This window comes from Acomys russatus, chromosome 9, assembly GCF_903995435.1.
Source record: "Acomys russatus chromosome 9, mAcoRus1.1, whole genome shotgun sequence".
In the NCBI taxonomy this organism is placed as follows: domain Eukaryota; kingdom Metazoa; phylum Chordata; class Mammalia; order Rodentia; family Muridae; genus Acomys; species Acomys russatus.
The window spans coordinates 49,831,835-49,855,335 of record NC_067145.1 but is presented as its reverse complement, the minus strand read 5'-3'; the positions used below and the strand labels follow the sequence as shown (position 1 = coordinate 49,855,335).

General features: G+C 44.3%; 1 protein-coding gene across 1 annotated transcript in view; it reads right to left on the bottom strand.

The window, feature by feature from the left end:
* Nucleotides 1-23,501, bottom strand: part of Rsu1 (Ras suppressor protein 1) — a 178,321-nt gene that overhangs the window by 135,918 nt on the left and 18,902 nt on the right. Inside the window, exons 3-4 of the mRNA XM_051151304.1 lie at nt 17,531-17,581; nt 604-724 (exon numbers count right to left, since the gene is read on the bottom strand). Coding sequence (XP_051007261.1) covers nt 604-724; nt 17,531-17,581 — 172 coding nt within the window. The remainder of the gene's footprint in view (nt 1-603; nt 725-17,530; nt 17,582-23,501) is intronic.

Sequence of the window (23,501 nt, the reverse complement as noted above, 5' to 3'; positions counted from 1 at the left end):
ATCTTCACACACCCAGTGCCAAGGTTACAGGCACAGAAACCCAATCCTGGCTTTTACATGGGTGCTGAGGTTGCAGAACCTCAGCTGAATAAACTCTCTTCCCTTCACCCTGCTGTAAAAATGTAGGGTGCCCCCTACCCTCACAACACAGAACAATGTCAAGAAATCACAGTGCAACATGAGTGCCACTCCATGGAAGCAAGGTGGTTTTCTAAATATTTCTATGTAATACACAGAGAAAACAGTCCAACAACTCTAAGTTATCTGAACAATTAATGCTACGCAAATCAGCCAACATAACAGAAATAAAAATTATTGGAAACAAAATAATCCTTAATTTGAAAAATAAGTTGAAAAAAATCCTTATTATGCCAACAATTAGCTTCTTAATTAGCTCTCAATTACATACGCACTAGTGGAGGACACTGAAAAGAAATATTAAAACAATAAGCCTTTTCTTAAACCTGAAACATAAAAAGGAATTAGAAACCCACTTCTCCTCTGCAATAATCACGTAAATGCTTTCCCTCGCTTGCCCACACCCTCCCTGCACTGCCTCTTAGCTCATTGCCTGTTATTTCCTCAAGCTTGTCCAATACTCACCCCAGGTTCAGGTGTTTGAGTTTCTGAAGGCTGCTGATCTGAGTGGGCAGCTCCTCGATCTGGTTATTGAAGAAGTTGAGCACCTCCAAGTTCTTCAGTTCTGCTACGTTTGGGGGCACAGCTATAGGAATGAAGATGCTGCGTGTGAATTCCGGGTGCAAAGGATGCTACTAGCCACGTGTTCCCCATCCAGTGGAAGTGGGGCCAGACCCCAGTGCTGGCCACATGCGGGTCTGACTTAACATTCTGTAAATGTAAATGACCAGATGGAAGTCGATGTGTTTCCCTTTTGTGTGGGTAGATCAAGTCACCTGGCATGGCTTGGTTCTGACCTTCAGAGACAATGGTAGCAAGGAAGATGGGAAGGCACGGACCCCACACCATCAGCGGCCTCTCGGGGTGTACCCAGCACACACTTCCTTGCCAGAAGTGTAACACCTGCACTTACTTTCTTCTTCTGATTGCCTTGAAGCCTCCAGCAGAAGACAGCTAACCCCAATGAATGAGGCTACATTCAAGCTTCTGAAGAAACCCCATAACTGAGGAGCAGCCCCATTAACACTGAAGCTCAAACCAGAATAATACACAAGTCAGTGTTCCTCCTTTCTGATTTTGTCCTTTGGAGTAATGTGCTTTGATCAACACACATGCACACACACACACACACACACACAAACACACACACACACACCAATTGATCTATATATTCTTACGTAGAAATTCAGAGCCGACAGTAGCATGCTGTGAACAGTAGTATGCAGATCACAGATCACCTGCAAGGAATCTCTTTACCTATAGTCTACACATGTGAATACTAATTAAAGGCCTCAACCCTCAGTATCTACTACTTTGGGGACAAAAATATTGAGTATGAACTCAGGGTACACAAAATACTAGCAGCAATTTTTCCTCCTTTCAAATGGGAATGACATGGTGCTCCAAGGTAACCATCTAATTCACACATAAGCTGGCTTTATTTATTATTAAATCACATCCAGGAGTCAATCAACTAAATAAAAAATTACCTAGAGAAAATACTCCATCTATACTGACCTTATTCAGCTGGCTTTTCCTGTCATTGAGTCCTAAGCAATGCAGTTTCATGAGCATTTGCAACCTATTAGGTACTGTACACAATCTAGGAATGATTCAACGTGCATGCAGAATGGGCATACACTGTGCTCTCTTATATAAGGGACTTAAGAGTCTCTGGATTTTGTTAACCAGGTCCCAATGACATTGAGAAACAAATGTTCTACTCTAAGTTGGTAGAGTGCACGAGAGAGGGAGAAGGAGAGAGAGAAACAGAGAGAGAGACAGAGAGACAGAAACAGAGAGACAGAGAGAGAGAGAGAGAGAGAGAGAGAGAGAGAGAGAGAGAGAGAGAGAGAGAGAGAGACTGAGTGAGACAGAGACAGAGCCTTTTCAACATATTGTCATTTATCTGTCCTTCTCAATTCTCTATGAGCAAATATGTAGCTTGCCCATTGTTCATAAAAAAAATATAAGAAGACTCAAACTATGAAAGTGGCCTTCACTCTAGCACAAGCAAGTGGGCCACATCTCATATGTGCACATTCACTTCCCAGGCCACCAGCTCACTCCCCTTCTGTCCCTGAAAGGCTGGCAAAGTCACTTTGCTGGCCAGCCTTCCTGTCTCTGGGTTAAATCTAAGCTCAGAACCAGTTTTGTGCCTGGGACCCTCACACAGCTGTATGAAAATCCCAAACGTCTGAGACATGGATCCAAAAAGCCACTCCAAGAACAGCACATGATAGATCCCAGGTGACACAAAGTAAAGAAGAGGAGACACTGCTCATATTCACTTTGACTCACCACTCTCAACACTGAGAAATACCCCAGGTATCGCCACCCTAGTTTCTTTAAGAGGGCCTATGTGGAAAAATGAAAATGAAATGCTTTCATTAGAGGGAGTTACATGAAAGACAAAGACTGGTGTATATTAGAGCCATGAGCAGGTAGTAGAGGTCCCATGATTGAGACTGCATTAGTTCCCAAAATGGGTGAAGATGATAATGGGACCAATATTTCACGAAATATCTAGGCAGCTGGGAAGAATCCCAGAATGACTCCTGGATACTAATACAAATGATTAAGAGCCTAACTTGCACAGAGTGGCTACAAAAAAGCATATTTTAGGTATATATGCTTTCGTGTAAATAAATGGTGTTCACTTTATATAAGCAATTACTGGAAAAGTTATTGAACCTGATCCTCAGGGTCACATGTTATCTCCACAGACCAAAATGAAGAGCAACGGTCTGACACCTAGCTCTTTCCCCTGGTCCAGCCTCAAGCTACCACCAAGCCTCCTCTCACTACAGTGATCTGATTAGCTTGAGGAGCAATAAAGAAAGTTACTGAAACCAGGAGAAAATGATGATCTCAATTTAGCCACAAACCAAGAATAATGTGGCCAGAATTACTGCCGCCTCCCCAAACTTACTCTGCCAATGCAATTAAAGGCTGGTCTAAAGGTATCGCCTCTTTGACAGGATGAGAGATTATTTCACTCTCCTTGCTAAAGCGGTCCAATTTAAAACCACCAATTATGTTAAATGTGATTTAGGAGTTTGTTTTGTGGACACAAACAATAACCCCACATTCAATTTCCCAAGCCTCTCTCAGCCTTTTGGTGTGCATTTGAATGTGTTGTGCTCAGGCTCCGTTCATGCTGGAAGGGAAGGGGAAAAATGCATAGCTAATATTCCCCTGTAAACGGCAGAATTTTTTCATCAGCCATGGTAAAAAATAGAAAGAATATAACATTCAGACTTGTGTGGACAGAAGACCATTCATCCAACCAAAATTCAGAGAGTGCTAACCAGATGCAGGGTTGCTCTACTCTTGGCAGCTAGCATAGCGATGCTTTGTGGATAAAGAGAGCCATGCTATGTTATTTAAAGAAAGCCAGTTATAAAAGAGGGGTTATAACAATCTAAAGTGGGAACGGAGCCAGTATTTGGAAAGCCAGCTAATCCCAACAAAGCCATGACAAATGTAAAAGGTTAGCAATACAAAGCTTGTGGTGAATAAATCATGTGCGCACGCATGTGGCACAGACAATCCCAACCATTATGAAAAGGTGGCTGTAAAATTTCACCAGTCAAAAGCTTCTCCTGGACTATGCCAAGGCATCCATGGGACATCTAAGAGGCTAACCTCCCAGAAAGAGGCTACTGATCTCTACATGTACATCATAACATGTATGAGCACACAGACACACACACACACACACACACACACACACGTGTCTTGGAAACCCTGCTCCATCTACCTGTGAGGCATCTGACCTGTGAGCGTTGGGTCTACAGGCAGCACAGAACACAGACTGTGCACCCAGGAGCAGTAGAGAAACACCGAGGTATCTGATCAAAGGCACCATAGGCTGACTCACAGACCTCCTGACTCTGCCCCGTACTTCCTGTGTGTCTCCTTACTTAATAGACAACCTCTCTGGGCCTCTTTTTTGCTTAACTGTCAAATGAGAAAGAAGGATTGTGGTCATTTTAAATCTTCTTCTACCTGCTTTTAACATTTTATGAGACTAAGAAGAGAAGCCCTGTGAAAATCAATGATAAGAGATTTAAATAATGCAACACTGGGGCCCCCAATTAGGAGGCTCAGTCAAGTAGAACTTTGCTTGTCACAAAGAACTTAGTAGCATTTTCTGTCTTGTCAGTGACAGTTCCTCTAATTTTTAGAGTTCAGTTGCTAGATGTAGGAGAAAGTCCTTAACTGTCCTCTGATGTTCCTAGGCTCCCAAAGGACCTTCTGTGTCAGTGAGAAAACCACAGTGCCTCTGGGATTCTTTCAGCCCAGATATTAAGTCCAGGGCCTGTGTGCAGGGTACTTTCTGGGGTTCCTAACAATTTCTGACTAACCAACCCAGCCTCTTCCTTCAAATTTTATGTAATGAAAACAAAACAAAATACGAACACAAACAACAAACAAAAAACCCTGAATATTGTCTTAGAGGTCCGTCTATCTTATATTCTGGTCCAGACACAGCAGTTCAGCAAATACTCTCCGAAGTGTGTAGGAGGTTCCCAAGAAGCCCTGGGGGACTTGAAGGTCCCATTAGCTTGTCTTTGAAGGAGCTCCATCAGGACCAGCATGGTGTTATACACCTGTAATACCAGCAGTTGGGAGGTTACGACAGGAGTCGGGTAAGTTCTTCCTTGGGCAGGCAGCCACATACCACACCTCCTCTCTCTCAACCTCACTTTACAACTTAAGGACTAGAGCTCCAACTCAAGAATTTAGTAACTAGTGCTATTCCTGAGGAGTATAACTCCTAAGAGGACATTCAATCACCATGCTATATTTTTAAATATATTTTATGTGTATGGGTATTTTTTCCACATGTATGTCTACACAGCATGTGCATGCCTGTGCTTGTGGAGGCTAGAGCAGGCATCAGAGCCTCTGGAACTGGTGTTACAGATAGTTGTGAGTTGCCATGTGGGTGTTGGGAATTGAACCCAGGTCTTCTGGAAGAACAGCCAGTTCTCTTAACCACTGACTCATCTCTCCAGCCCCTCACCATTTTATATTTACAACAAGCAGAAGCTACAGCGGCAATCAACGACTTTTTTTTTTTTTTTTTTTTTTGGCTTTTTGAGACATGGTTTCTCTGTATAGCCTTGGCTATATCCTGGATTTGCTTTGTAGGCCAGGCTGGCCTTGAACTCACAGTGATCCACCTGCCTCTGCCTCCCGAGTGCTGGGATTAAAGGCATGCACCACCACACTCGGCCAATCAGTGACTCTTAAGAGTTTTATTCAGTTATCTGGCAAGCAGACCCCAGCAAAAGGAAAAGGAGGACAAATTATGCCACAACAGGAGCTCCATCTTGGAGAATTATGTCGTATGATATAAAATTAATAATTCTGTGACAGATAATGTATCTTAAAACATTTCAGGAGTTTGTCCACACAGCAAAAATATTTCTCTGAACCAGAGGTGCCCAGTGGGTTACCACTATGTATATGGATGTTTAAACCTAGATAAATCAAACTGGGGGGAAAATACTGGTATGATTAGGATCTAAAATGATCTCACAGACTCGTGTTTTGAGCACTTGTTTCGTGGCTAGTGGCACTGTCTGGGAAGGCTGCAGAGGCTTGTGGAGGTGAGGCCTGGTGGCTTACTAGTCACTAGAGGCAAGCCTTGAAGATGACAGCCCAGTCCCTGGTTCCAAATGCCAATCTCTTTAGTTCCTGGTCCACAGTTGCCATGTGAAATTATGCCACATGCTCCTGCCATCATGGACTGAGTCACTCCACCATGCCTTTCCAGCCAGGACAGACTGGAAACCATTGAAATCACAGGTCAAAAGGCATTCCTCATTCCTTAGGTTGCTCCTGTCACTGACTGGTCACACTGGTCAGACCTAAAGAGCTAGGCAGCCATGCCCTGTGGCCTGTGGCTTCTATGCCATTTGACAGCACTGCTGTTGGGTTGTGTGTCTTAGGACACAGATTACAGATCAGAAGACTCACAGACGGGGTGGCCTACATTTTTACCTCAGTGGTGTGGGGACAGACTTGGGAGCCTACATTTCTCACTGGTTCCATGGAATTCTGATGCAATTCTGGGTAGGAGGCTTTTCCCAGTTCGGAAATGTTTCAATCTGTTAGTGATACCAAGATCACTCCTTTAATACCTACCCATTTATCCCATACAATTATATTGATAACTGTATAAGAAATCTTCCCCAAATTAAGAGTGAACCTGAGAATGGATGAAAAGTGGGAAAAAAGGCTAAAAAAGTAACTTTGGGACCAATCCCCTCAACCTGGATGCTACCATGACAATATTTCTAGTCAACTCCTATTTCCTCAATATAGATTTTCCCAGTGAAACAGTGGTGGGTAGGATAAATAACATACAAAGGTAAAAATTCTCCAGGAACTGAATCAAGTCATCATGAGCAAGCGTGGTCCTCCCGAGACAGGTCAGGTGCTGTAGTGCAGCTTCAGGGCCTGCCTACAGCATGCCCGATAGTTGAATATACAGCACGCAGACCGGTTTAGGCAGGTACTGTCTTTCCAGGGGCTTTTTGAGCAAAAGCAGTTGGGCTCCCAAGACTAAGAAACAAAGACTGTGAAGAGTAGCAGGCTCTGGGAACAGCAGGCATCATGCAGAACATAAGGATGGGAGCTCTGCCTGGGTGCAGCCCACGGAGGGGTCAGGAAGCCATGCATTGGTCTTTGGAGCCATATGGCAGTGCTGACAATGGTTCGCCTATAGTTCCTGAAGGGCAGCTAATGGATCGTGTACCACATTAACACCCACGCTGCCAGGAAGTCAGGAGCAGCACCGAACATGTGGGTTTCCATCAGAAGCGAGGGCATAATCCAGAGATGATCTCCCCACACCCACCAAACTTCAGGGTGGGGAGAGCTATACTCTGAGGACTTTTGTAGAAGAACCAAGAGCTGTTTTGAGCTCCAGTAATTTCCGACCTGGGATACAAAACCCAGGGTACCCAACCCTCATGCATTCCAGAGAAGCAAATTCATGGTTCGGCTTTAGCCTCCTTTATGGGAAGCCATTGATAGAATGCAAATTCTCGCAAGGACAAGAAGAGGGAGACCAGGAGCAGGTGCCTCACAGAGCCAAGTGCCTGCATTACAACAAAGGTCCAGGAGCAGCAGGCCCTGGGGTGCACATGAAGCCCGACCCTGTTCCCTCCTGTCCATTTCCAGGGACACAAAGGTGCCACCTAACCCAGAGCCCCCAACACTATCATACTGGAAGGGTCAAAACAGATTACAACAAACAGCACTGTTTCAAAAACTCTAATGCTTTGAAAAAGTGTTGCAAGGGCAGCAAGATGCTTTGGGGGTAAAGCGCTTGCACAGAAACCTGACAGGTTGAACTTGATCCTCTCAGAACCCACATAAAGGCAGAAGGAGAGAACCGACTGAACAAAGCTGTCTTCTGATGTCCATGCATACCATGGCAAGTGTACCACAACACACATACACACACAAACACACACACACACACCATGCACACACAAAATAATAATAACCAATAAAAATGTAAAAATAAGTATTTCAGCTGCTGAAAATATATGGTCTTATTTTTTCCGCACTCTAGGTTAAGCAGAAAAGAGTAAAGGCTGGTGACACAAATCACCTTAGCTGGATGCAACAACAAAGGTAAAGAAGTGGTCCCAATGATGGTATAATACAGGAGAACAAGCAAGGCTTCTTGTGATCTACGACATGAGAGGCACAACCATTTAAGCAGCAGGAGAGGAGCTTGCATGACTCTGACTCAGTGCTGTGCAGGACAGGACACTGGGTAGCCACTGTCCTCCTGTAGCCTGACTGAAGCCAAGATCATAGAAGCTGTGGGAAATATGACTCGGGGCATTGCTGGTGAAAGTAAAATCATAAGGCCTTCCATCCTTACCTATCACAGCTAGGAGACAGCCCCGCAGCGCCACCAGACGCAACGTCCAGACACGTCACACACATGCCAATTCCTACAGCAAAGCAGGAACCCTGGCCTTTGATGCTATTTCAATGGTCCCATGTAAAAGAGAGATCTTTACTCTCACATGCAAGTAATTATGCTCCTTGGAATTTTATATGCAAATAAAACAGGTCATTTAAACTTATGGTGATTAACTACCTTTGCTTTCTGGCCAAGAACACAAGGTGGCTAATGAAGTAATTATATATTCCTGTACGAGTTTGAAGTTCAAAAGTACACTAATCATGTTCAGCTTCACAGATTTTATGGGATTTCCTCCAAAGCAGCTATTAAAGCAGGGAATTACGGTAGTTACGGGTTATTTAAAAACATAAACTTTATGAAACACTGAAGCAAGTTTTCATTTAAAAGGTTCTAAATTTCCCTCAAGGTAAAAATAAAAAGTCACAAAGTATCCAAGCCTCCACCTTAATAAAGGCCACCATCTCCCCAAATATCTTAGACATACAGGTAACCACAGTGATCCCACCTGTACTTGATCAACAAGTATTTTTTGCTCAGGGGCACACATGTTTCATGGGCTGCCTTAGGATTCTGCAGCTTAAGTCGTTTTATGAACAACAACAACAAATTTCCCTGAGATAATCACTGCACGGCACACAATTCTGGTCCCCCTCTCTCACCAGCAGCAATGCAAACAATCAGTTATGCACAAATGAGGAAGAAATGGTACAAACAAGTAGTAAGGTGGATTTTGCAACATGAAACCGAACATGCAGAAAAGTTTGTCCCTGTCCTATAAAAAGGGTGCATGTACAAGCAAATCTAGAGAGCCAACGGACATGGGCTGCTTCCCTTCTGAGCAGACGCAGCCTGGTCAGTGCCTGAACCTTGCTGTAACTCTGCAGAAAGGAAAGCACGGACTGGTTGTCCAGGCTGCCTTCAAGACGATTCACAGACCCCAGTGCCGCCGCTGGGAGCCAGGTTCCTAATCACACTTGGTTCTGGTTTCCCCACCAATTCATTTGCACATCAGCCCATAGCTTTAGCTAGGGAGTTGGGTGGAACAATTAACATCCAAAAGAGAAGAGGTGGTGCTTGAAGGGAGGGGGAGGGGAGGGGTGGGGGTAGGGGTGGTTTATGGGGGAGGATGAGGAGGCTGGGGGGGAATGGGGGGTGGTGTGTGGTAGGGGGGTGACATCTAGTGAAAGGGAAAAAGAAGACAGAGATTCTGCTAAGAAAAGTGCCTCAAAAGTTTGGAAAGATCAAGAGAAACAAGAAAAGCAAACAAACAAAAAACAAAAAGATACAAGATTCTCCATCAACAGAGGAAGCGAGTGGGGTATGAAACACTCACTTAGCCTCTTTGATCTGCATACTTTATTATGTATACTACATTATAACATCGTATAATAATATAATATAGTGTATGAACACATATATGTTTGTATATGGTGATTAACAAGGAGAGGCAGACAGCACTTCAGCCCAACCTTCAGCCCATGCTCAAAGCAGTTGGCCCATAGTTTTATCTTCAGGTACAACTGAGACTTGCTTCAGTAAGAGGCCACGTGGGGCTACTTCCCTTCCTATCAGACCATATGTGTAGAGGCTGAGGAAAGGGGAAATTCCATGAGCCAAGATAGAAGGGGAAATGGAGGAAGATGGTCAGAGGCAGAAAGGTGCACCCAGGGTAAGCTTTAAGGTTTGCCCTCCAGCCCTGGCAATTCTTCCTGGTCTAACGGAAACAGGAAAAGAGCTCGAACCACAGAAATGCTTGGTCCCAGAAGCACTGGGCTTCACTCGCCTGGGGCAGTTAAACTGCACACACAAACCACACAGAGAAGCAGCCAGGGCAAATGGTCATGCAGACTCTGACTGAGATGAAGTCGAATTCCTCCACTGAAAGGGATGTCATCTCTTGTCTCCTTTAGTTCTCAGTTCACTTCACTTGTGTGGTGCTGCCCTTCACAACACGATGGGCTGTGTGTGTGTGGGGGGGGGCCTTCTATTTTCCATGCCACACAGTCCTGGCTCACTCTGAGGAAGAAGAGGCCTTCACAGAGACAATGGGAGTTCACCTAGGCTTTCCTGAATGGTAGAAGGTCTCAGAAAGAGGAGTCAGAACTTCAGAGATGAAAATAATAACATAGGTAGAACAAGAAACATACAAGTGAGGAGAAGGGCTATCCAAAGTAAAAATCACACACACACCCACACACCACACACACACACACACACACACACACACACACACACACACACACACACGACAGTTCAGATTGAATATCAGGTCAAACGACTGCCAAAAGGTAATTAATCACATCGGGGCGATTCTGTCCTAATGAGCTGAGTGACAGAGAAAGAGACAGCATTTCATTTACAGGGAGTGTATCATGACTGGGGTCAGGTGGCTATCAGATTACAAATTCTTATTTTAAATGTAAATTCAAGCTAATAAATCAGGAGATATAAGGACACATGTTATACGAGTTCCTCACTCTGTTAGAAAATCGTCTTTTTAAAGTCCTGGGGAACTTTGCCGGGGAAAGAGTGGCAGTCTACCTGCACTGCACATAAACCAGGCTGCCTTTCCTCCAGCCCAGAGTTTCCAAACCTCAGATACTCGGTCTTGGCCTTTAAGATCTGATGTGTGAGCAGAGCAGGACCCAAAGCCAGTAAACGACCCAATCACTATGTGCACTTCTCCAGGGATTATGGCCAGTTTTGCTTTGAGTTTTAAAAAACAAGCAAACAAACAAACAAACAAACAAAAACACTTCAACAATTTAAGAATAGTTAAGAAATCAATTTTTAAAATGCACATACCTGTATATTGCACATCATAGGCTATGTACACATGCTTTCTATGTTCTGTGTGTGTGTGTGTGTGTGTGTATGTGTGTGTGTGTGTGTGTGTGTGTCTGTGTCTGTGTGTGTTCTGTTGTGCTTGAGTTAACCTTGGCTGGCTCCACATGGTCCTATGACATTAGGCAACACTATATGCATATCCTATTTTGCTATTAAGTCAATTCTGTTTGACAGGCCTTCAGCTGTAAATAAAAAAGAAAATTTCTTCGAGATCAGCCCCTCGGATGATAACAGGAAGGTAATTTGAAGGTAACAGGCTCATCTGCCGTATCTTACTGTCTTCACAGCCTGTCACCATGCTCAATCTGTTATGATTGATGCCCTCCCACTTAAAACTATACCACTGGAAGATTAATAAGCTACATTTTAGGTAACTTTCTCTTCACATGGAACAAGGTCCCAAGAAAAACAGTCCTAAACTAGGTGCATTTTAGGTGGTGAAACCAGCAGCCAAGCAACCACAAGGAACAGGGCTCATCAACCGAGGGTGAGGTACATTGGAGACAGTCTTCTTTCACTGCATCCTCTGTGGCCTGGTCTGGGGCTGGACCACTCGCAGACATGATGACCTCACATGCCTGCTTACTGAAGCCAAAAATAACAGCACACTGCCAACTGCAGGCAATTTTTCAAGGTAACCTGACGACTGAGACCCACAGAGAGATATTGTTTAATTAATAGCTGTCAGGCTCAAAAATACTATGTGCATACTTTTTCAACTCCAATCTTTCAAACGATGGCATGGTAACAAGCTGATAAATGTGCACTAATTAAAAATATAAGCTATTGATCAAAGCCCCAGTGTTATAAATACATTTGTGCTCTGTTAAAATGCAAACAGCAAGTTGTTTTGATATTGTCACAAGATAAATTCATGGCACAGGAGATTTGCTTTGCATATCCTCCCCCCCCCCCCTTCATACTTTAATTCCATCCAGGCCAGAACAGGGATTTTTTTTTTTTTTCATACAGGATGACAGATCGGCTTTGAAAGAGGGACTAACTACAGATCTGGGAGCAGCAAGGTCTTGGGAGAGTGCTGGGTGTCCTTCTTATGAACTGGGACAGTCAATGTTTCTCACTGGTCCCAACAATCCATCCTAGCACTGGGAAAGGTTTTCAGTTCATGCCATTCTTAAAGGCTGCGTCATTCTCTTCTTTACGGCTGGACCTGCATAGTCTCAGAATGCTGTTTCCATCTTCAGCCTACCCCGTTCACCTACAATGATCCTCACGGTACAAATTCTATTTGTCTACATAAAATTTCCAAAAAAATGTCCTAACTCTCTATGTACTACCCTTGATTAAACAAACAGGCAAACAAACAAACAAAAGTTGAAATCACTAACGAAAATATCCTATCATTTTCTTGTTCACTCTAATTTCAGATCCACATCTGAGCTATTACTAACAGGAAATTGCTTTTTCAAAACTCACTCCTGGCCATAATACTTGGGTTCCCTCTCTCCCCAGCCCTTTCCAATACATTAAATGACAAGATAGAGCCCACAGCTAAGACCTAAAACTTGGTCCGCCACCAAGCAGCCGACCACATGATTTCAAATTCAGAGACCCACAGTTAGAGCACACTGTCTAAAACAGAGGGCTGCCCAGTGATTGCTAAGACGAGGGACGCAATCCGCGTTCACTGCTCACACTGGTAAGGGCTCCGTGCTTGACTTGTAGGGGCTGAACAGCAAGACTTGTGCTGTTTGATTTAAGCTGCTTGCAGTAGCTACCAGACGGGTGTTTACACAGGATCTCTTTCCAAAACTGAGAAAAGTTTCATGGTGAAAATGAATACCTAGAGATGCTCCTCAGTCGCGTTGAAGGTAATGCATGCCGTAACGCGCAGAGGTCTTCCTTACCCAGTGCCACTTATAAAAGTCAGTATGGATGCGGGAAAAATGAACCTTTTCCACCCCTCGTGGCTATTTGTAAATTAAAATGTGGTCTCAGACACCGCAAGCATGTTGAACATCCTGCTGTAGGAAGTTTCAAACCCACCCAAAACAATGTAGAAATAATACATTTCCTTCTGTTTAGACATACTGGGGGCAGAATAACCACCCGGGACTCAAGAAAGCATCAATAATACACAGTGGAAAAAAATGGTGTGTGGAACTGAATATATATTTCGGTTTTAACAACCAAACAGAAAAACCAAATACCTCTTTTTAATAAAGATCTATTGTGTGACAAAACTGAACTATGTAAGTGGCAGCAGCAACATGCCCTGTGGTGCAAAGGCAAGCCAGAGAGCTGCCAAAACACATTCCTTCTGACAACACAAACTTGATTTTCAATCTTAGGTACCAGACCTGGGGGGGCGGGGGGTGGGGGTGGGGGGTGGTTACTGGAATCAAATGTGTGTCTCAACAGTGACCTCTAGTGGACAAGCCATGAAAAGACTGTCTCCCAAAGAGATTCTTTCAATAAGGAATTTCAATCTCTGAGACCTTGGGACCAAATTAAGGAGCCAGCTGAAGAAGATCCAAAGGTAGTGCTCACAAAGGATGGCTGGCTGTGCCGAAGGTCATGGCAAAGATACTCAGGGACAAACAACAGTGATAAAAACTAGTCTCTCTTCTTAACGCATCCCTTAACGCATCCCTCTGTCCCATTAGGCAGGTCCTTGGCTAGGCCTCCCGGATTGCTGAGGGTTAGTATTTAGTCACGTGACCAATCCACTTCTCACCTAGCATTACATCAGTACCTATTTCATACTCAATGTGTTTGAAGTACTTTTGTGGGGTACAAAATGAGAAGATGGGATTTCAAACCTCAAATGAGTCATTTGGGGACAGACACACACACACACACACACACACACACACACACACACACACACACACACAGAGTGAAAGAGAGAGTGCTAATGGTGACAGAAAAAAGAGAACAGCCATCACACCCAGAGAGATAACAGGAAGCAGAGCACAGCTGAAGCGAAGCAGAGCCAGGACGTTGCCGAGGACCAAGTGTTCCTGGAGTGGTTTCCATGCCGGCTTGCCCTGCGTGCAAGTGCTTAAACATGTCATAGAGCCACCAGAATGCAGCATCCCTCCATGATGAGGCGAATCCACGACCACACGCTTGAAGTAGATGTCAAATTCCAGGACACACTGCAATGTTTCTAAGACCCAGTGAGTTGGAAATAAGAACAGGTGAGAAAGACAGAATTCAGTGGCCGACCCCACACCAGCTAAGTCCCCAAGAAACACTGTGGGTCCGAAGGGTTCCCCACTTAACCTCAGTCCACTGTTTCCTCTTGGCTTTTTCCCTATCAACTCTGCTTCCTTTGAGCAATCACGCATTTACCCAGGTAAATCAGATTCAGAAATCATCTTGTTTTCTAACAAGCTTAACATTAGGTTGGAGTGTTTCACAGTGGCCCAGCACTTTCCTAGCAAGAATGAAGAACTCTGGCATCACCCCAGAACTATAAAAATAAACAAATGAATGCAACTTTTAAAAGTTTCTTTATTCTTTATTCTGGCCCATTGGGCCAGAAAGAACCCCTGATGATCTCAGCTTATACCTACCTATCAGCAAAAGAGCAGAAGAAAATGAGCAATTTGTTCTTCTTCTTCTACCTCCTACAATCCACCACAGTCTGGAGGATGTCAGAGAAAGTGACTGCAGACATTAATTCCTTAGGTGACTTTAGGGGAGTCCATCAACATCGGCCCAGTATGCCGAAGTTTACATTTAAACAGTTTCCTTGTGATGAAAATTAAGTGTCAACAGTCATAGCTGGGACTTCAGAGTTTTAATTTTTGTTGTTTTGTAGTTAGAGAAAACTTCAAGAATCTCTGCTTATAGATCAGGGGACAGAGCTCTTCTTGTTGGCAGAACACTTGCCTCCTGGGCACAAAGCTCTGGGTTGCATCCCCAGCATTGCAAATAAAGAAATACATAGCTCTTTAGCAAGAAGTTGAATGCAGATCTACATGAAGAAAGAATGAGTTAAGGTAAAGCAAAAAGTTAAAATAAGTCTAAGGCTGGGGTGATGGCTTGGTGGGTAAAGTGCTGGCTAATATAAGCGAGGGAACCTCCAGCATCAACGGAAAAGCCAGCATGGAGGGCTAAGCATCTGTAATCCCAGCATGTGGGAGAGCTAGAAACAGGTGGATCCCAGCTAGCCACCCTAGGCAAATAGGTGAGCTCCAGGCTCAGTGAGACCCTGCTGTAAAAAGTAAAAGAGAGAACAAATGAGGAAGTCACCCGGCTTCAACCTCCAGTGTCTATGTGCTCATGTACACATACGCATGAACACATAAATGCACCGTGCGTGAACACACACACATACACACTTACACACACACTTCTCAGGATGATAAAGGCTGCCTAAGGGTATTCATAATCTCACTTGTATTATATTACCCTACATAGATCTGTTAGGGTCAAAACCTCCCACAGAGAAAGGACCGTCTACCCAGTGGCACAGTGATCAGATGTCCCTGCAGATGTTAACTTAGAAGCAAACAGTGTCCCCAAACAAGGTCCCAGTGTGAGTAAGCTAGTCATTCCTCTCATAAGCAGGCAAGCGGAAATGTCAGAGAGCAGTGTAATTGGCACACGGAGAGAAAAACACAGATACTTTAGCAAGATGAAAGTAAGCGGTGCTGAGAGGGTTGGTTATCCTTTGAGTCCCAGAGGTTTTAATGTAGCCTTGTCAGCCTGTCCCTACTAAACAACAATAGGATGTGAAAGACACTGATTAGAATAAAAAGTGACAGGAGGGTGGGTTCAGCCATGAACATTTAATGCATATTTATACTGCCATCAAATGGACATATTTACTATAAACACTTGAAAAACCACAGCAAAGTCATTCGTTTAAATGCCAGAAAAATAGTAAAAGATGCTAATTTGACCTTAGTGGAACAGATCGGGTGTCAGTGACACTACAGGATGGCTTGAAACAGAATCTTCCTGAGAAGATTAATTAACGTTTGCTGGATTAGGTCAAGAGTGTCTCAGATGGAGGGAGATGAGCAAAAGGAGAAGAGAGGAAGGTGAAATGTGGATTCCTTCATGGTCAGTCTGTTACCACGTTTACAGCTCTCTCGCGTAGCTAAGACCCTATGGCTCTGAGAGAGACTGAGCCACTGATTCCTAAGGCTTTGGTCTCTGCGGGTATGTGAAAGGAGACAAAGAACAGCTACTGGGGGCTTTTTAAAAGGTTAGATCAATGAACGATCCCTACAAATGCAACATAATCTGACTGTTCCGCATAAATGTAAGTGAACACACAGAAAACCGACCAATCAGCCAACACTTTCATAAACTGCAAACATGGAATGTCAAGAAGTCCTGCTGAAAAGTCTTAGTCCTGGTAGTGCACCTTTCAAAACAAAGTGCAAAGGTCCCCTGAACTGGAGTTGTGGGCACGGAGGGCAGCAAGACCAGGTGCTATAAAAACAATGCAACCAGCACATTACCTGTTACAACCAGGATGACATGTGATGTGTGGGTCTCACTTTTCAGCTTCTGTGGTCACTGCTATTTAAACATGACACTGGTGCCACTCTGCCTTTCCTTACAAATGTGCACTTATCCTTAACATGAGCTAACTGGCCTGTTTTTAGCACACAAGGGGCCCTGTTTCACTGCCACTCCTAACTCTCAATAATCAACTGCTCTGTGACATTGCTTCCAGCTATGTATAACGCACATAACACACATAAATTCACAACACAAATCCCTCAACGTGACATTCCGCTCAACTCATTGGACTTGGAAAGCCCCTAACAAATGCTTGCCACATGATCAGAAAATCACTCAAGTCTGCAGGAAATACAGCAACTGGAAAGAAGTGACAGTCAATTAGGAATGAGAAAGGAGAGCGAGTCCCTGTCATTAAAATCTTTAAAGCCTTAGCGCCACAAGGAAAACGGCCCATCGTTCACTCTCGATATCCCTTTTAAAACAGGTATTAATTCTACTGCTTGTGGGCCATCCCAAAGCACCACTTGTCCACCAGAGAATCCTATAGAATGGACCGAGGAACTAGTCTCAAAAAAGGAGAAAAATAGATTCAATTTATACAATTTTGTAAGTTTTTCTCCATCTGTAAAGCATATTCAACAATGAAATCTTCCCCCATTGGAGGAAGAAACATAGGTGAAAACAATGACTTTTATTCTAATATAGTTTTGTTGAGAGTCAGAGGTGGGGGAGACCCAGAATTGTGACCTCAGCTGGACTTGAACACCTGAGCTGAAGACAGGCTCTTGCCTCAGCCTCCTGAGTAGTGGGGACTACAGTCATGCACTGCCACACTCAGCTCAATATTTACCTCATGGAATGCTAACCACTGGCCAGGCATTTGAAGTCACCACAGCACTCAATATGTCCTTAAGTGGAACTACCAAAACCTCTCGAAGGAGAGGTAACCACAGAATACACACAGAGAAGGGGAACATACAAATTTTTGTTTTCATCTAAATAAATTTTAATTTTTTTCCCTCAAATGATCACTTATCGTTACTTTCTTTAATGGAAATAAGAGAATCAATTTGGTGTACGCTGGCATAACATAAGAGGGAAGCCATGTAACAAAAAAGAAATTTGACTTACTTGTTAGCTTGTTGTGACTGAGCACCAGTTGTGTGATATGGGCTAAGGAGACTGGAAAAGAAAGAAACAAAGGGTCAGAAATGTTTGCAATCACACTTCCTTCCCTTCCAAGTATGCTGCAAAAACTATTCTCAAAGGCTGAAGTGGTGCCACTCAAAATATAAGCTGGGATTCATGTAAACTGTCTGCTGAGTGTTGAACCAGATGCAGAAGCCATGCAATCGATGGTTCAATTAGCACAGCAAGTTGGAGCTAATGAGATTCATGTCACAGGATCAAACATTACAAGGACCACTTAGCTTCACATGGCTACCTGGTCAGTTGGCCTAACGTGAACCATCCATCTCAATAGGATGTATCTCAGAAGCTTTGCCTACACTGAGCAAAACGTTCATGTTGAACCGCTATCGGCAGACCAGCAGTGTGTAGCCAGCCCCCACCCCATCATCCATCCTGGAATTCCTCTACACAGTATCGCATGACCAGAGGTAAACTTCCCCGCACCCAGACCTCTTGTAAACATAATTTAGCTGATGTGTCAAAGTACTGGCTTGAAATGTGTACTGCTCGCCAGTTTTCAACCTCCTGATGGAGGACCTATCTGCTTCCCCATGAACACAACAGTTATCTACGTATAAAGGAATAAAACAAACAAAACAGTTGAGAACAGTGGCAGAAACGGAGGGAAGAAAAAGAACTTGCCATGTTCCACTTTAGGTTCTAAAACTCCACAGGGAGCTCAGAATTCGATGCTTATATTTCTTTAAGAAGCCAGCTTAAATTTTCTTGCAGTACTCTGTCTCTCACACATCCTTTTAATGCAGTCAAATTTTTTGTTTAAAGGAATGATAAGAAAGAACAGATCGGGCGTGCTGCAAAGACAGTTGAGCATGCATGGCCCCTAAGCATAACCTTTGCTCTGTCTTTTTAATTGTCTGTTTTCATTCCATCAAAAAGTTCAAAATACAAACAAAGACAAACCTTTCTACTCTGGTCCCACTGAGACCAAGCTGACACCCTATAAACTTTAGGGAATACTGGCGACAGTCTTACGTGACTATTAAAACCAAAAAGTTAATCTGACATATTATGGCCAAGTGTAATCTCAACTCTCATCCAAGAAATGCCCCATCCATTTACAAGAAAGGATCCAACTCCAAAACCCACACTGTATGGCGCTGCCAATCCTTTAATCTCATGGTATCTCTTGTCCTTGACTTCCACAGCCTTGGCAACTGAAAATTGCCAAATCTTTTTGCATTATGGTTCAGATGAGTATCTCACTGCCCATACCCCAATCCAAAAGATCCATGGTTCCCAGGGCAGCAGCATCAGGACCTTCAGAAGGTGGAGCCTTGATGCAAGTCTTGAGGTCCCAGGAGTGAGTGCAAGAAGGGAGCTGTGAAGCTGGCCTCTCTATCACCTCCCCCGTCTCTCTCCCTGGTTCCTGGCTTTGGGAGTCGGCATTTATTCCAATGCGTGTTTCCACCCTCTGGCATACCCTTCCCAGGAGAGCCAGATGGATGGAGCTGTAATCTTGGACTTGAGTCTTCAGAGCTGTGAGCCGAAAGAGACTTGCCTTGATTTTGTAAGTCTCCCTCAGCAGGTAAGAAGGCAAAGCACCTGCATTACAGATCCTCACCCTGGACTCTCCAGTGTGTACATCCTCATTAGGCAGGTTATACTGTGCTGACTGGAGCATGGTACCAGGTCAATCTCACTGCATCCCACCAAGCAGTCTGGGTGATGATGTCCTATCATCTGGGAGCCTCCTGTGACTACAGTTGCTCTGTCAATGCAATTTTTTGTGGGGGAGGAAGGATATATAAAACCACACTCCTGGCCTGTTCCTCACCCAATTTTAAATTTTGCTGCTTTTCAGTTCCCAGTGGAGGCACATTTCCCTCTCACGAGACATTTGCTAGTGACTGCGGGCATGGTTTGTTTGAACAGCTGTGACTACGAGAAAAAAAAAATCTAAAACTTTTTATGTCATTTTCATGAAGTTTTTATTAGCCAGCAATGGTCTAACTCACTAAAAACAGGTTCTCCTGGAACCTCAGGGCACAGATCTTTAGCTCCTGAGCTTAGGTTGGCCATCACTAGTCAAACATGAAAAGTACTGAACATGCTTACCCACATGCTTCTAGAACAAACTCCCCCCCCCCCCCACCTCTTGACTGTTTATAATAAGGAAAGAAATGTGTCCTGTACAACTAAAGAGTCTCCCTGGATGGATGTGGTTGGGTCAGTTATAGACTTAAGATACGGTGCCTGCCTAAGCTTGCTTTCTCCCCCTGAGCCATATAGGCTATGCTTTTATCAAGTCCTAATGGGGACCAGGCTTTGGGGACAGGCCATGTGCATCTCTGTGACAGGAACCTTCTTGTTGCGCTCCTCCATTCAGCCTGGCTCCCTCTTCATTGCGCTCAGAGGCTGACCTATGCCCAATGCTGGCCACTAAATGCCCTCTTACTGTGTGGATTAAGACACACCACATTGAAAGGTTGTCCCCATACCCCCTCCTGCCCCACATGTCACCCTCAGTCACCCCTGAATGCTTCTGTTCAGTCCCACTTAGTGGTCTAGGAGGAATTGTTGGGGAAGAATGAGGTCAAGGTGAGTCAGCCCTCCTATAGCTTTTAAAAGGAATCATCATGGTAGGTCCACGTGACCAGTATTTGAGATCTCAAATGCTGTGGTAAGCGCTCAGATTTTCTTGTCTCCTAGATAAAGTAGTCCCCCTGTTTCAGAGATGTAGAAGCTTGACATGACAAAAATCTCCAAAAACCCCCTTGCACTGAACAAGACTCACAGAGGAATCTGTTAAGATTATGTTCCATTTCATGTGAGAGAGAATAACAGCTGGGATTACACTAGACAGGAGACTCTAGCATATCCACAAGCCATCCAGGGGTCCCTTGGGTGCCTAAACTTGGTCCCCACCTTGTATGGGCTAAATGTTTGTCTTCCCACATGTGTATGTTGAAGCAGTAATCCTCAAAAGGATTTGGAGGTGGGGCCTTTAGGAATTAGGCCATGAAGGTGAAGCTTCTATGGGTGGGATGGGTGCCCTTAGACAAAGAAACACAAGACAGATGACCTCTCCACATCCCTGCCATCATCTCTGGCCAGTGAGGAGCGGACGAGATTGTGGCCATCTGTAAACCAGGAGAGGAGTGTTCACCAGGCGCCAGCTCTGTTAGTACCTGGTCCATCAACATATCAGCTTTCGGGACTGTGAAGATGTAAGCCATGCAATCCAGGGCATATTTCTTTTAATCATCCAAACCATTAAGAGATTCCTCGAGATGAAAGGTGTGTCTAGCTGAGGCCCACCATCATCCCTCCATCCTCCCAGGAAGAAGAAAGAGAAAAAGCAAGTCTTCCTTCAAGACATGTCTGAGAACTTGTACGTGGTCCACCCCACTCACAGGCATTCACCACACAGTGCTGCCTACAGCAGGAGAGGCTGGAAAATACAGGCTGTATTCCAAACAACCACTAATTAGCAGGAGTGGGGGGGGGGGGGGGGAGAAGCTGAGGTTTAACTACCAAGAAATAGCAAACTAAATCTAGCAGATAAATAGCAGTCTCTCACACTGAAGTGAATGTCACAGGAATCCATTTTGACTACAAACGGAAATTGATAATTTCCTATCTCTTTCTGCCTTAATCTTTCCTAAGATATCAACACATAACTAATTAGAAAGGGGTGAGGCGGGGAAACTGTTCTTTTTAGCGACGGGCGAAGTTGACAGTGACAGATTTAATTGGAAGAAGCCAACTATTTTCAATCATTTCATCCTGTCCTTCCAACTGTCACTTAGCAGGAGAGGGCACTAGAGCTGAAAAGTTGAGATGTTTCTTTAATCATAAGTTTGTTGTTTCCCATGACTGCACCAACAGAATGTTTTTTTTTTTTTTCCTTTCCTTTCTCACTATTGTTATAAGGCTCCAAGCCAAAGTAGGTGAGAGGGAGAGAAATTGGAGCAGGAAAGAAAAAAGTTTATAAAAGAGCTTTGAGGAAACTGTTTAGGGCAACAAAGGGCTGCAGGCAGAGTCTGCAGGGAGGGCAGTTAAGTTGGATGGGATCAAGAGAAACCTGCCAAGCCTGTGACAGGAACAGACCAAGTGACGAGGACATATTTATACAACCAGCCACTCCCTACCACTTGGGAAAGGCGGGTTCATTGTAACTCTCATATGACAACTGTGTGGCGAAATGAGAAGAAAAGCTTTTCCACAATAGAATGGGTTATTTCAGACTACAAAAGCCACTCCGTCAAACATGTCGAAGAAATGGAAACAGGCTGTGTTCCCTGACCTGCTCCTGGTACCTTGGTGACCATAATCACACCCAGGGAAGGCTCTCTGCTGCATTAGTAACAGCCTCTGAGGGTGGGCTCTGCTATTCATAAGTTCCACCAGAACACTAGGAGCAAATTGCTAGCAAAATTCCAAAAGCGATATTCAAGTGCGATTGCCCCTGTTTTTGTAGAGGCCATATCAAAATTCAACTAAATGAATGAAACTGTGCCGCAAGTTATATGCTATGGCGCCTTCAATATTCTCCTCTTGGCCTCTTTAAGCAGTGTTAGGGATGGCTACTGTAGCGAGCTCATGAAGTCCTACGTGAACATATACTGTTTGACCTGCGCACTGCATGTCATGGACCTCAGTGCCTCAGTCACATGGAAGTGGCAAAACCTTCCCCGAGAGGGGGACAAAGGGATGGTGACTGCTGATGGTGCGTACAAAAAAAAAGTCCACCATCGCTTTCTCCCCCTGGATGCTCCTGCTGAGAATGGCTAACCTGCTTCCTTGTTCAGCTGTATATAATAAACATGCTGCTCTATTTCCAGTCAGAGAGCCCAGACGACACGATACCGAGTTTTCTCTGTCTGTGTGTCTGTTGTTTCTTCATTCCCTTGTCACTCCCAGTCAGGTTTCCAAAACCTGAGCTATGCAAAAAATGTGGTAGAATATTATAGTGTTTGCCTATAGTCCCGGCTGACTCAAGAGTGGAGACGGAGGATTACAAAGTCTAGGCCTGCATGGGATATACCCACCCAGTGAGTTCCATGGACCACACAGTGAGATCCTGTATCAAAATGGAACAAAAAGAGGGCTAGCTGGAGGAACAATGGAACATTCCAACCAATGGAATCCAACCAAAACAAACAGTGGGAAGCAAAGTGACAGGAAGGGACGCATTGGTGGGGAGGTGGGGACAGAGAGAGGCTGTAGGTGGAACTGTTAGTTTTATCATCAAGAAGAGAATGAGCAGGAAAACGCCGAGGAGTTGCGTGGATCAATAATTTCATGAGAAAGACAATGAAGGACTCATCTAGGCATTTACTGCCTCTGCCTCCCCAGTGCTGGGATTGAAGGTGTCACCGCCTGCCGGAAGGCATCTCTGGATGAGTCACCCTACAATAAGGATCACCTTCTGAGTGCCTTATCTTTTCCTGTGCTTGACCTCCCCTTGGTTCTGTAGCTTCCCCACACTGCATCCCTATGCTCCTAGCTTCTGTGTGATGCCACAGTCCACATTTCTACATGTTCCCCAGGGCCAACTCCAGACCATGGTGTCTAGGAAAATGTCACTGGATAGTTACTGACCATGCTAAGATCACCAGCCAATAGTCCTTACTTCAGAGATTCATTTAGAGTTTCTTTTTTTAATCATTTAGCATTTTATTTTTTTCCATATGCTATCCATATTTATTTTTTAATTAATTTATTCAGATTACAACTCAATTGTTATCCCATCACTTGTATCCTCCCGTTCCTTCCTCCCTCCCACCCCCACCCTATTCTCTTCCCCAGGGTCCATGACCAAGGGGGATCTCCTCCCCCACTTTATGGTCACAGGCTATCACGTTTCATCTTAGGATCTTAGAAACTTACAAGAAGAACATCATAATGGGTGGATCAGGGCCCAGGAGTGTCTGCTCAAACTATTGCA